We start from the raw sequence: 14,390 nt of genomic DNA on the forward strand, positions 1-14,390 counted from the left end.
CTCCAGGGTCGCTCTAAGCAGAGTGACTGATTTCCAAAGTTGGACAGCGGAGAAGGGGTCTTCGAGACCAACGAGCCACGGATCGGATATGTATACATGCGTGGGAGGAAATGCGGATGACGGCGTACTTGATCTTGATGTCTCTATGCTGCCTGGGGTGTGCCTAAAGCTTAATGCCCTAGAGTGACTATGTTGGGTGGCTGCATACCTTTGAAGGGCCTCCGGCAGCAATTCATTATCCACCAATTGCCTCAATCGAACGAGCCTTACCTGGATATCGGATGGTACATGAATTTGTCTGCTCTAACGTATCTTGTAGAGACAGAGAACAACCCTGTTTAAGCTGTTCTACTGCAGGCATGTCGCTGCTATGGCAGTATGGATTCAGGGCCAATGATACGAGACTTAATGGTATCCACTAATACGTGCTCAGGGCAGCATCGTTATTGTCCCAAAGAAGACTGACCCAGCAGTCCATCCACCAAGCCACTTGGCACTTCCAGTCTGCGGTTCAGGTTGACCTGGACTCCGTAAATGGCGCCAGATCATCCGTTGACGCTGCCTTTCCACGACCTGCCCCGGACCGTGTCAGGTGTCAACATTTTGTGATTGAGACTACTGCCCTGCTTGAGAGATTCTGAATCTTGCAGACACTCATGGATTGAGCAACCCTCTGAAATGGCAAGGTAGCCCCTCTCAACCTCGACCGGCCTGCTACGATAGTTCGCCCAGATTCCGTGTCCCCCTCGAGCCCAACAAGATGGCGATGAACAGGGTGAGGAACGCCTTTGCGCCTCCCAAGAAAGGCGAGACGTTTGAATTGCGAGCTGGTCTTGTGTATGTGATTCTACACCGTGTTCGAAATGCATGGGACTAACTGATTAATCCTAGATCCCAATATGCCTACGAACGGTAAGCCCAACCTAATCTGGAGCGGCCTGGACAAGAGTCTCATATCTTGACTGCAGGAAGGAGGCCATTCAAAAGACAATCATGGCCATGACCTTGGGCAAAGACGTCTCCGCACTCTTTCCGGACGTCCTCAAAAACATTGCGACCTCAGACCTTGACCAGAAGAAACTGGTCTACTTGTATTTGATGTCAGTATCCCGGAGACTCGACCGCAACCTTTATGATGCTGACATTGACCACAGGAACTATGCCAAATCACACCCTGACCTCTGCATTCTCGCTGTCAACACCTTTGTACAAGACTCCGAAGACCCCAATCCCCTTATCCGCGCTCTGGCGATCCGAACGATGGGTTGTATAAGAGTTGACAAAATGATTGACTATATGGAAGAACCTCTGCGAAAAACCCTCCGGGATGAATCGCCCTATGTTCGAAAGACCGCTGCCATCTGCGTCGCAAAGCTCTTCGATCTCAATCCCACTATGTGCCTCGAGAACGGCTTCCTGGAAACACTACAGGAGATGATCGGTGATCCGAACCCGATGGTGGTAGCGAATTCCGTCCAAGCCCTTGCAGAGATCAACGAATCGGCACCCGAGACAAACGCCCTGCATATCACACCCAACACGTTGAAGAAGCTCCTCATGGCTCTGAATGAGTGCACGGAATGGGGCCGTGTCACGATATTGAGTACACTGGCAGAATACAAGGCGCAGGACGTCAAAGAAGCCGAGCACATCTGCGAAAGAGTGGCCCCCCAATTTCAGCATGTCAACTCAAGTGTGGTCGTCGCAGCAGTCAAGGCTGTTTTCCTGCACATGAGATACCTTCCATTGGAAACGCAACAGTCATACTTGAAGAAGATGGCGCCTCCACTGGTCACACTGGTTTCTTCGGCGCCGGAAGTGCAGTATGTTGCCCTCCGCAACATCGACCTTCTTCTGCAGAAGCAACCCGACATTCTCAGCAAAGAGATCCGGGTCTTTTTCTGCAAATACAACGATCCACCGTATGTCAAGTTTCAAAAACTTGAAATAATGGTGCGTATAGCAAATGAATCGAACGTGGACCAATTGCTGGCCGAACTCAAAGAATATGCCTTGGAAGTGGACATGGATTTTGTACGCCGAGCCGTCAAGGCCATTGGGCAAGTTGCCATCAAGATTGAGAGTGCCAGCGAACGCTGTGTTAATGCTCTGCTGGACCTTATCAACACAAAGGTCAACTATGTGGTGCAAGAGGTGATTGTCGTGATCAAGGATATTTTCCGGAAATACCCAGGCTATGAGGGAATCATCCCCACTTTATGCAAATGTATCGATGAGCTGGACGAACCGAACGCACGAGGGTCTCTGATTTGGATCGTCGGTGAGTATGCAGAAAAAATCAGCAATGCCGGCGACATCCTTGGTGGGTTTGTGGATGGCTTCGCCGAAGAGTTTACACAAGTAGGTTTGACGGACTCCCTCACGGTACAGGGCACTAACGATGATCCAGACCCAGCTTCAAATCCTTACCGCCGTGGTAAAACTGTTCCTGAAGCGACCACAAGCGGCCCAAGGTCTCGTCCAGAAGGTACTCAATGCTGCAACTGCCGAAAGCGATAACCCCGACATTCGCGACCGAGCTTATGTGTACTGGCGACTTCTTTCCAACACAAGCGACCAAAACGCTCCAAAGAACATTGTTCTTTCTGAAAAACCCCCCATAACCACGACAATCCAATCATTACCACCCACACTCCTTGAAAGATTGCTCGGCGAGCTTTCGACTTTAGCGTCAGTCTATCACAAACCGCCAGAGCAATTTGTTGGCCAAGGGCGCTACGGAGCTGATGCGGTACAACGCGCTGCAATTGAAGAACAAATGCAGAATGCACGCGAAAACCCGTTGGCCGCTGCAGCCGCCGCCGCGGCCGTCCAAGGCAAGGCTCCCGAGGCACAAAACAACATCGAAAATTTACTCGACATCGATTTCGATGGTGCTGCACCTGCATCGGCGTCGGAAAAGCCCTCTGACGGCCTCTCTGGCTTGGAAGGACTTGCAGGGACACCACAAAGAGTGGCCTCACCAACGATTGGCCAACCTGCCGTGGCTAACAACATGGATGACCTACTTGGAGTGTTTGGCAATGGAGGCTCTTCAACCGTTCCATCGACTGCGTCTGCATTCGGGGGAATGTCTGACAGCGACATCTTGAATGGCTTCGCTTCGATGGATCTTTCCCAGTCACAGCCCCCACCTGCTAAACAACAACTTGACAATGCTGCCGGGAAGAAGACAAACGAGGATTTGTTGTCCCTGTTCTGATCTGAAACGGTTGATCACTACAATCTCGTATGCATAAGAGAATACGCCATTCTTGGAGATAACCTCAGAAACGCATCCTCTGTCTTCCTTACCCAAGCATTGAAGAAATGAGGTTGCATATGAGGGATTAGCGCTGGAGCCTGTACATCACCGGGTCTGGAGCTATCTAAGGCCCACTTATATGTCACCTCGATGTGAGCGTTTGCACTGCCTCTGGGAATGTGTGTCTTGAATCTCCGTGCTCAGGACCTTCCTTTCTGGCTGCCAGCACCCCAGACTCTTGCCACCTGCGAACAGATCTACCCTCGAATCCCAGACTTGTGGCCAAAGCTGATCGCTGACCTGGGCTAACCGCTGTCTCGACTCAAGCTCAATGGATGGATGATTGATTCCTAGGATCACAGGAGATTTTCAGCCCAGAGGACAATATAAGACCTCACATGCGAGAAAGTGGGCGACAGCAATTGCACAGCAGTCGAAATAGCAAGAATAGAAAGTGACTTAAGAAGTGTGGTTGCTGTTTGCACTGATCACCAGCAAACTGAAGTGTGCCTCCCGTTACTCGGATTTTCTGTTCGTAGACTTTGCTTTCCTTTGTACCTCGCATAATTGTAGCGCAATGTGTGCCTCGGGGACTTGCTCAATACAACAGAGGACGATTAAGTATCCTGATGTCGGGATGTGGCATGGTGAAGCGAGGCTGAGGTCCAAGGCTGAAGAACGCTAAACTATTTCTGGACGCGTCTGGGCGCATCACTTTCACGGGGATGTCGACGACCATTTTGCTTCACATACCCGATTACTTTAATCAATCACAACCAGAACCAGGTTCAGGTTCTGCGCCTCTTTATCTCGTCCACCAAGTGAGCCTAGTCCAGAATACAGAAGGCTAAGGATATCGCGACGCGAACATCAGTCCCTGTCCTGAGAATTTGCGCTGCCAAAACCTCAGCAGCTTGAGTTCACTACTTTCTTTAAGTTCTGGTCACGCCTGGAAGATTGGAGTCGTAGGTCGGAATGTCTGACTAAGTCGACTCGATCACTGCAATTGCGCCATTCCTCTGCGCTCCCTGCCCACTCCCCCGGAGCGCCTATTCACGGCGAAAGAGACGCTATAATGGTCGTCTGCAAATACTTCTTGCAGGGAAACTGCAAATTTGGTGGTTTGTCTCCTATCCTGTCATTACAGTTGACATCCTTGTCAACCTCGGCTTTTTGGGCGAAACTGACGGGCTCTTTCTCACAGCAAATTGTCGGAACGAGCATCCGGGAGGAGGCTTTGCAAACCAGAACAGATTTGGCGCTCTCTCGGGTAACAGATTTGGCGGAAGCGGCGGAGGCAGCAATGGTGAGATACTCGCCTCCTTTATCCACAGCTTGGCCCAACAAACCGCGTGGGTTACTGACATCACATTTAGCCCGGAGAGATGCGTGGCAGTTCAACCAGGACGAGATCCCAAATGACCTTGCAGCTGGGAAGGGCCGGCCAAAGTGGATTCTTTCCGCATATGGCCCGGGCAGGAATTCTCCAGCTTCGCTCTTGTTAGAGAATGAATTCAGCCCCGAAGAGGTGCGCGTGAGGTTCTACGAGTTTGCAAGCCAGGGGAAGGAAAACGAGGCCGATCAGGAAGCCATCGCCCTGTGGAATAAGGCCGAACAAAGCATCGACCAGATCCTGAACAACGCGCGCGATGTCGAGAGATTTGTCCTGGACGCGGAGAAGAAGCACCCCAACAGAGACGACTTTCTACGGATGGATGGGACGAAGCCGCTGGATCAATTTATCAAGGAATTTGAGTCGCAATCTGCTGGTTCGAATCCATTCAGTGGCGGTACCAGCAGCGGGTTTGGCCAGGGCTCGACAACAAGCCCGTTCGCGAAGCCCGCTGCATCGTCATTTGGCCAGTCCACCCAAGCCTCCGGTTTTGGTACTTCTCCCTTCGGAAAACCAGCATTTGGGCAGAGTGGCTTTGGGGCAGGAAGCTCAACAGGCAGTCCCTTCGGAAAGCCTGCAAGTGGAGGTGGATTTGGAGCAGGAGCATCATCATCAAGCCCCTTTGCAAAACCGGCTTTCGGGAGCCCTGGGTTCGGGCAGTCGACTTTTGGACAACCCTCGCAACCAGCATCCACCTTTGGGCAACCATCACAGCCAACATCAGCATTTGGCCAACCTCCGCAGACCAGCTCTGCATTCGGCCAGCCGTCTCAGCCGTCTTCTGGATTTGGTCAGCCGGCATTTGGGTCTTCAGGCTTTGGGTCGAACCCCCAGAAGAACCCCTTTGCGCCAGCGTCCGCATCAAGTGGTTTCGGTCAGTCTCCCTCAGCGTTCGGGCAACCCTCTTCGCAGGGCTCTACATTCGGACAGCCCTCACAGCCTACGTCGACCTTTGGGCAACCCAGCCAGCCCTCTTCGACATTCGGACAACCCAGTCAACCTTCTTCAGCTTTCGGCCAGCCTAGTCAGCCTTCTTCCGCCTTTGGACAACCATCGCAGCCCACATCTACCTTTGGCCAGCCATCAGCGTTCGGTAAACCGGCATTTGGGCAACCAGCTTCAGCATTCGGACAGCCACCGCAACCTACCTCTAGCTTCGGCCAAGCACCTGCGTCCACGGCCTCACCATTCGGCCAGGCCGCATCCAGTTCAGCTGGCTTTGGTCAGGGCGCGGCTCCGGCATTCGGGCAGGCTACCACTCCAGCGAACCCTTTCGCTCCTAAGACTGCAGAGGTTCAGCCCAAGGACGAGAACATGGACACCAATACCCCTGCACCTTCACGTCCTGCGTCTCGGGCGAATCCTTTCGAAACCACTTCTGCACCATCTACCGCGCCTCAGCCGCCTCAAGCAGCCCCCGCAGCGTCCCAACCTCCCCCAATCGCGAAACCCATCATCAACACCTCGACCACTCCTCATCCACTCATCAACCGGCCTCCCCACGCCGTGCACTACACCCAGACGCTCCCGCTGCTGCCCACGCAGAAGGACGTCTCGGGTCGCGTCATCTCCTACCGCGGCCAGCGCGTCGAATACGTCAACTCCATACCCTGCTATCGACGCCCGGACGGCCAAGGCCTGGAAAAGATCTGGTTTCCGGACGCCGGAGCCACGCCCGATGTGGTGGCATTGAACAGAGAGGACAAGATCGAGGACAGTGAAGGCTCCAAGGAGGAGTATACCGCCGACGTTGTGGATCGCTTTAGGCATTTATTCTCCGAAGGGAAGTTCCTCGACGGCAAGATTCCCCTGGTGCCGCCGTTGAGAGAATGGGGGATTTACGACTTCTGAGCCGCGTTCTACGGAGAGATCCCGGGGATTGGGGCGTTGGGGTTGGGGTCGGAGATGGATCTGCTTGTGCTACAAATTCAGACGGACACTTCGGTACCAATGTAGAAAACGAGCGTAGGGCTGGGGCACTGCGAACAGCTGTTCTCTAGGTTGGGGCACAACATGGACGGTTCAAGAGCTCGGACTGAAAGGCACAACACGCGAATTCTTTTCTTGAGATCTTCTTGCTTTTGATTCCTTGACACAAGTCTCTTGCCTCGTGAAGACAGGCTCTCTCTACTCCGGTAGATAGATCTAGCGGCTGGAACAGAACCTATGCCATCTCTCGAAGCCAGGTTTGCGCATGACCACCGCAACCTTTTCGCTTCCTCGCCGTCACGACCTTCCTTCCGTCGCCGCCAGCGAGAAATAAGAGGCGTGCGTATTATGAATCCCCCCATCTTCCCTCTTTCCACCCTCTATGCCGCGATGGTGACTTCAACCTCGACACCCGCCTCGATGTTGATGATGATTTGCTTGACGACCTCGGTCGGGGCGTTCAGGTCAATCAGCCTCTTGTGGATGCGCATCTCGTACATGTCCCAGGTCTTGGAGCCCTCACCGCAGGGCGTCTTGCGCGTGGTGACCTTGAGTGTCTTGGTCGGGAGGCGCACGGGGCCCTTGACGCGGAGGTTCTTGGTCTTGGCGCGGTCGAGCAGCTCCGAGCACACTTTCTCCAGGGACTGCACCTTGCGCGAGGTGAGGGTGATGCGGATCTTGTGGATTTTCTGGTGTCGCGCTCAACAATGTCAGTTTTCCTCACGGCCAACTACCAGAGAGAAGGGGGGGTATATATATCAGAGACGGAGATGCGAGCGCAAGGTGAGTTGAGTGAGTGAGTGGGGGGGGAAACGCACTGGGCCTTCGCCGAAATCCTTCTCGGGCTTTTGGAACGACATTTTGTGCGCTTTGTGAGGGCTGGACTGTGGTGTGAGTTCGTGAAGCGAGACGGCGTTCAGAGGGCTGAGAGAGTGTCTGCGCCAATCAAGACCTGAACGACTGGGTTCGGTAAAGTGATGAAAGGCTGGAGAAAGGGAAAGAGAGAAGGAATCTGTCTGCGATGGTTTTCGATAGCGATAACGTTGGCCGCAAAGTGCGATTGAAATCTTGGCGACGGGCTGGGCCGCACACTAAGCCTGTTACGGAACGCTCTCCAAGGGTTTATTTAGTCACCCACTTCTTTAGAAAGTCAGTCACTGATGATGAAGTTGACTTGGTTTGAACTGTGTTGAGCCACTTTGCCGACAAGGCCTCAATTCTCCAACGGGCAGAGAGATACGTATTTCCAGACACGGGCTTTGAGCAGTCGCCATCTGCTAGGAATGGAGCAGGGCAGCCTCCCGCCGTTGGCCCTCTACCCAGACCCAAACGTCAAAGCCAGCCTGCCGCCTGCCGAGTGGGAAGCATGTCTTGACTCGTGGCTGTTCAGTCTGGAATTCCGCCTGAGACTATCAGACAAGGATTTCTCCAGATTCAGCGTCGGTCAGGACGCCAGTGGCGTCTCTTTTCTCGCGTCATTTTTCCAGTCAAGTCGAGCCGAGGCTGCGACACAATCATCGAGCTTGCACAAGGAAAGACTGTTGCTGAAGCGCGCATATCTGCTCTTGAGAAGGCTCCTGCTGGTCATAGACTCACCCCTCGACTATGATGCAGCAACTCTCATTGAACTGCTGTGCCAGGCAAGCATGCAGTATGCGGGCGTGTCAGACTGGAAGGCAACGCTGAAGATGTTCTGGAAGAGGGATCAATCCCAAATGACGGCGGTGGTGGAGGGCTGGAAGAAGACGGTCTCGGCAGATCTTTTGGCGCAACCCAACTCTGGAGTGCTTGCAGCTAGACTCCGTGAGATGAATGCTTTCGTTAAGGTCTCCGCGGACACGGGTCTCGTTCTTATGACAGGCTCAGATTATCTGGAGACGCTGATGGAGGCCTACAGCCGGTTGCAGACATTGCCTGATACTGCGTCGTCCCAAAGAATACTGACTGAGCACATCTTCTACTGCCTGCGCAGCCTTATGTCTGACGGTTCTTCCCACGGATCGCTCCTGCTCGACCACCTTTATTTCATGAAGTCAGAAGCTGATCGACTCACGAAGGCAAGACCCAATCAGCCAACATTGTCTTCGAGCCTGGTGTGCAGTACATCCTTCCTAAGGCACCTCGCATCAGACTCTTCTGTGATTTCCAGCAAGCGAGGTCAGGGGCTGCTAGAGTCTCTCAACACCTATAGACAGAACACCAAACATTTACATCCCCCAGTCAGCCCGAGAAGACGAAGAAGCGCAAAAGGCAAAGGAAAGGCTGGTGTGAACGAAGAGATGCACATTCATAAAGCCTCGCAGATATCACAGGTGCACGACCTCTTTCCAAACATTTCAAACGGGTATATCCTCAAGCTGCTCGACCATTTCCATGATGATACAGAGGCCGTGGTGGCCGCGCTACTAGAGCCTGACTCTCTTCCGGTGGGACTTCGCAATCGAGACGCCTTCGAAGAACCTGAGCTTGGCATTGCTGGGCCAGCGCATGATCTTGCGCCACGTTCGACACCTCCATTACTTCCACAGCGAAAGAACATATTCGATGGAGACGAGCTGGACAAGCTTCAGATATCGACAGGTCGGCTGCATAGAGGGCGGAAGGATGTCAGAATTGACCACCCCGAAACGGAACATGACCATATACAGCGGAAAGCAGCAATACTGTCGGCGTTGGCGGCGTTTGACTCGGACGACGACGAGCGAGACGACACTTACGACATCGCTGACGTGGGTGGCACAGTAGATTCGACCCTCGATACTGACACCAGGCCGCAACCGGAAAGAGGTCCTGAGCAGAATCCTCACGAAGAGGCATTATTCCGGGCGTGGAAAGGCAACCAGGAGCTATTTGCACGCGACATCAAGACTCGTATATCCAAGGTCCGGCAAGATCTGAAACGCGAGACCGAAATGAGTGATGAACAGCTGGAGGGATGGGCCATCATGCTGAAGAAGGACTCCAAGTTGCAAGATCGCCTGGAAAAGAAATACGCGGATACACAGACTTTCAGAGGAAATCAAGCTGCGCTCGCTCCGACACGATGGCAGGAGGACTACACTCCTGAGGGTAGCGAGGGAGAAGGGGAGAGCGGAAGTCGACGGGTACATCAGGCACAGACCAGGGGGAACCGCACATGGGGACGCGGTCGCAGTGGCGGAGGGAGTACTGCAGGTCCCAGTGGGGATGCAGCGACTCAGGCTGCCAGAAAGCGAAAGGAGCAAGGCAGGGGCAGGGGTGGAGCGAGCCACAATAGACGCGAAGGGAGGGCCCGGAAGATGGGCAAAGGTATGGGCGGAGGTGCGGTGCAGCAGTAGCGACAGGGAGTGGCAGTGTGTAGGCCTGGTGCAGAGGAAGACGAGTCGACTCCCCTTGGCCCTTCCAGTCGGCTATGGAGAGTACATATAGCCCTATAACCAGGTGTCACATATGGTAAGAACGATCTGAGGTCAAGGCAAGTGGTGACAAGCGACGTATATACAAGCCCGGCTAAACCTGCCCTTTTGGGCGAGACGATCCTTTTGTTTGGGAAGGAGTTTGTTTGATCCGCAAATCGTCACTTGCACCGTGGCGGGTGTCGCATGCTCTTTGTTCCTCCACCAATATCTCTCCTTCTACTTGTCTTTCCTTGACGCCGTCTGCCAAGCCAGCAGATGCACTCGTGAGACATTAGCGTGTTGGATTTTGGACGTCAAGTCTGGATGCTCTCCTAGACAAAGGAACGACAACGGGCGGTGGCGGCGGTGACAAATCTTTCACTGTGAACCAGGCAAACATCAAAACGACAGAAACATCTGGTATTGCAATCTCTGCCATCATTACAAGTTTCCACCAAGAATTACACCGAACCAGCACAGAAGCGGCTCTATATATTGTCACCCTCCACTTTCTGAGCCGGTCTACCATAGACCGGCATGCCACGCAAGTCACAAAGGGTCATTATATAGATCGACATAGCTGGCGATGACAGACTCAGCCACGGCCAATGGCACCACGAATGGAGCACTTGGGCAGTCTTATGACATCTCCAACATCCTAGAGGCCTTACAAGTCATCCACAATCCCACCACCAAGAATGACATTAGGAGACAAGCTTCCGAGTATCTAGAGAGTCTGAAGTTGAGCAACGAAGCGCTTCAGTATGGCTGCGCCCTCTCAAGCGACAAATCGCAACCACCTCTGGTACAACACTTCGGGCTCTCCGTTCTCAGCCATATCGTCCGGCACGAGGTTCACCAGCTCTCCGAGCAGCAAACCAATCAACTCCGAGAATGTATCAACGAGCTGGGCCGGTCGATCCAGGACACGGACCTTGTTTTCATTCGCAACAAAATAGCCGAGCTATGGATTGAATTGGCCAAGCGGTATTGGGCACTGGACATGTTCGGCTTGGATGAGCAATTGGTCTATCTTTGGGAACAGGACCTTGTCCGCAAGGACTTTGTTCTCACGGTACTGGAAAATCTGTCCGAAGACGTATTTGTTCGTGATGACAGCGTTGCCATCATCCGAGGGCGAGATTTGAACTCAGCGCTTGTCGAGATCTTTACGTCTAGCTCAAACTTCGCGGGAGGCATCAGGATCGGCGAGACCACCCACCACATGCGATATGGAGAGGACGGCTGGCTCACCAGAATCAGGAAATTTCTCGAGGAAGCAATCCAAAGTCCCAGCATAGAGGGACGGCTTAAGGAGGTCGTCTTGAAAGCTCTTGCCACTATACGGTCTGTCTTCAATTGGGTTATGACGCCGGCTATTGTTCACTCAATGGCATTGGCAGTAGCGTGTGGGTTTCTCACCCAGGCCGACCCGGACCTCATCTTGGCTGCGATCGATAGCCTACTGTCGTTGTACGGAAGACTGCGGCTAGAAGAGCTCGAGGTGCAAGCTCTTGTGCACCCTCTGATTCAGCCAGACAGTATTGCAACCCTAAGACAACTCTACAGCTGGTCTGTTGTTTCGGTGAATGAGCTGGACAGCAGCAAGTATGTCGTTTCGAAAAAGCTGTCAGAGTTGATGTCCATGTTGGCGGATCACATGTGCCAGTACAAGCCTCCCGATGTTGGCACTCTCGACTTATTTCCCTTTTTGCGCTTCTTGACCACGGTGGCAGCAAATGAAAGTCTGGTCGTCTCCATTTCCGTCATTCACTCCTGGGTCAAGATGCTGGAGGTGCCGAGTTGGCGCATGACTTCTGCCGTATCTCAATGCATTGGCCCGCTTCTGGAGGTCGCTTCACAACGACTCATGCAATACGATCAGTTTCCCGAAGATACCCAGGACCCCGTGGTGGTAATCATGAATGAAGAGATCGAACTCTTTCCGGAACGCCAGGGTTTCTTCTGGAACTATCGCAGGCTCTGCTCGGCTGTTATCGAGTGGATCTGTTTCGCGCAACTAGAGGACGCGATTCATGCCGTCTTGAGTCGGGTTGATGCCCTTTTCAACGACATCGAAGCAGAGGAACAACACTTCGACATTACAAGGTACGAACGCGTGTCGATGCCTCTATTACGCGCTGATTCCTACTTTGCCATGCTCGACGCTGCTTTCAAAGGGTTTGATCGATGGCAGGGGCTCCACCGAGAAAGCACAAGCCTAGAAGAAGAGCAGCTACGACAAAGAATGCGGGAAGAAACCAAAGCTTGGATGCTGAAGCTGATGAACAACAGACACTTCAAAGACCCTCAAATCAGGCAACGCCAGATCAAGACGATAGTTGAAGTTTCTAACCGAGCTCTGCACAAGGACACAGGCTTTGCCTTTAGTGTCCTGGAGCACATTTTGTCGTCGTTCATCATAGTCGGGCAACAGGCTTCCGCCTATGCGGATGTTGTCGAGGATCTGCACGGCTTTGCTACGATGGAGTTGAGGCGCTTGTCGTTGCAGCATGCCGACTATTTTGTCACTTTCTACGACCAGCTGCAAGCGAAGTTCTCCGATCTGATAGATACAACGAGTACCAGTCAGCGGCTGCAGGTTGATCTGAAGTCCATACTCTTCTCAATCATCCAACATGCGACGGGAGTCGATGCCGCCCAGCGTCAAGCTAAGCTCGAGGAATTTCTCCGTCCCATTGCTGCAGCGTGGGCGGACCAAAGCTATCAATCCGCTCTGAGCAGCTCGGAGGCCTTTGCCCATTTCCAGGGGTTCGATCAGGTTGGGCCTTACCTGGCGTCTTTAGAAGCGGATAAGATTGAAGATTGGGCCGCGGTGCCGTACGACAGTCGTGGGGTGCAGATTCAGCAGGGAATGGCGTCTGCCTATGCCAGATTACCTCTTCGAGTCACTCGTGTCTTTCTGAGCATATCCACCGAGAAACTCGAACAGGATTCTCAGATCCACAATATGATACGCGAGCTGTGGTCACCCATGATCCCGACGGTGCTGGAGTACGTCCTCCGCCTGACAAGCTATAATCACCAGTTGCACAATCCCTCAACATGGCCGAACGTGCCCTCCGGGATGGAGGGCGTCATCCGACGAGTTCTCCGAGATCGATACTGGCAGGCTGGGATCTCGGCGGGTTCCATGGGCGAGTTTCACAGTCAGGTCAAGGCTTCCAAGTCAATGCTCGAGGGGTTTGCATCATCAGTGCGCGGGACAATACGAGGCTACCTGGAACAATGCTACAGTATCCTCCACACCCTGGGCAGGCTGGGGTCAACTTTCTACGACATGCCGCAGCTCCCCGAGCTGATCGCACAAGCCGCCATTGATACAGCAGCTCCGCTGAGTCTGCACCATTTCTCTGTCATGCTTCAGATGCTGCCGAAGTTGATCGACGAATGTCCGCCGGACAGTCGGAAGCATTTCCTCACTCCAATCATGGTATCCGTCCTTGAGCAGATGGACACCAAGCTCTCTATCGAGTGGGAGAGGATGGACCAGCGGAAACAGAACAAGCATGATGAGGAGAACCTTGACGATGAGATGAGAGACGAATCAGTGCTGCGACAAACCACCTATCGGGCCGTCAATATGGTGACGCATTGGCTAGAAGCGAAGCGCGAGCAGGAACCGAGTTCCAAAAAAGCGATTGTCAATCGCGGCTACTTGACGGACCCCTCTCAGCAGACGATGCGGGACTTTGTGCTGTCAAATGTTCGCATCCTGGAAAAGCTGGTTGTCCTCGTGAACCATGGACTTGCATTCAAGGATTTGAAGTCGTCCTACCAGATGTTTGTGGCTGCCCATCGTCTTGTTCCCGAGTTTGCAAACCCCCGCTCTATCAGCAGTGCAGAAGCTGCCGAATTCCGCGAGTTCGTGTCCAACACGATGCTCAAGACGGCAATCACTTGCCTGAACGACGGCTACTTCGCCGACCATCAGGCACACTACGCCCAGCTGATCGCGTCGATCTGGGTTTCGTACGGTCTGCCGAGACATGTCCCCGCCACGGAAACCACGCCCGCCCACGAGCGTCCGCCGTTCAGCTCGACGCCCCGAGAGGTGATCCTCAGCTTGCCCGGCATGACCGAGGCCAAGGTCGACCACGCAGCTAACCTGCTCCTCAAGGAAGCCTCGGTGGGTACGCGGTCGAAGAGGCGCCGAGCCATCATCCTAGCACTGCTCGAGGGCGTGAGAGGCGTCCGGGTCAGTGAGCTCGGTAAGATCGACACGAGGCAGCAGCACTCGAAGATCCTGGAGAAATACAAAGAGAGAGAGATGTTGAGCATGCAGGGCGTCGAGGACGCAGGGCAGCGGATCGGCCGCGGTGCTGCGGACGAGGGGGCAGATTTGGTTGGAGTGGCGGATATGTTTGCCAGCTAGCTCCAGGGGTAGAAGGGCCCTTCACACGAC

The 14,390-nt window shown here is 53.6% G+C and overlaps 5 protein-coding genes across 5 annotated transcripts; 4 read left to right on the forward strand and 1 right to left on the reverse strand.

Annotated features, from left to right (window-relative positions):
* Positions 1–760: 760 nt before the first annotated feature.
* AYL99_07579 (hypothetical protein) lies at positions 761–3,223 on the forward strand (the record flags this gene model as incomplete). The annotated part of the gene is made up of 5 exons (XM_018839088.1): positions 761–837; positions 892–912; positions 969–1,100; positions 1,155–2,361; positions 2,411–3,223. 5 exons carry the CDS (start codon positions 761–763, stop codon positions 3,221–3,223), a joined length of 2,250 nt encoding a protein of 749 aa, XP_018691856.1.
* A 1,117-nt stretch (positions 3,224–4,340) lies between these two features.
* On the forward strand, positions 4,341–6,509 carry AYL99_07580 (hypothetical protein; the record flags this gene model as incomplete). Its single annotated transcript, XM_018839089.1, has 3 exons — positions 4,341–4,386; positions 4,470–4,571; positions 4,642–6,509. The coding sequence occupies 3 exons, from the start codon at positions 4,341–4,343 to the stop codon at positions 6,507–6,509; spliced, it is 2,016 nt and encodes a 671-aa protein (XP_018691857.1).
* Positions 6,510–6,967: 458 nt separating this feature from the next.
* AYL99_07581 (40S ribosomal protein S20) lies at positions 6,968–7,447 on the reverse strand (the record flags this gene model as incomplete). The annotated part of the gene is made up of 2 exons (XM_018839090.1): positions 6,968–7,276; positions 7,406–7,447. The coding sequence occupies 2 exons, from the start codon at positions 7,445–7,447 to the stop codon at positions 6,968–6,970; spliced, it is 351 nt and encodes a 116-aa protein (XP_018691858.1).
* A 423-nt stretch (positions 7,448–7,870) lies between these two features.
* On the forward strand, positions 7,871–9,904 carry AYL99_07582 (hypothetical protein; the record flags this gene model as incomplete). The annotated part of the gene is made up of 1 exon (XM_018839091.1): positions 7,871–9,904. One exon carries the CDS (start codon positions 7,871–7,873, stop codon positions 9,902–9,904), a length of 2,034 nt encoding a protein of 677 aa, XP_018691859.1.
* Positions 9,905–10,550: 646 nt separating this feature from the next.
* Positions 10,551–14,360, forward strand: AYL99_07583 (hypothetical protein; the record flags this gene model as incomplete). The annotated part of the gene is made up of 1 exon (XM_018839092.1): positions 10,551–14,360. One exon carries the CDS (start codon positions 10,551–10,553, stop codon positions 14,358–14,360), a length of 3,810 nt encoding a protein of 1,269 aa, XP_018691860.1.
* Positions 14,361–14,390: the final 30 nt, after the last annotated feature.

Source organism: Fonsecaea erecta (genome assembly GCF_001651985.1).
Source record: "Fonsecaea erecta strain CBS 125763 chromosome Unknown Scaff6, whole genome shotgun sequence".
Taxonomy (NCBI): Eukaryota; Fungi; Ascomycota; class Eurotiomycetes; order Chaetothyriales; family Herpotrichiellaceae; genus Fonsecaea; species Fonsecaea erecta.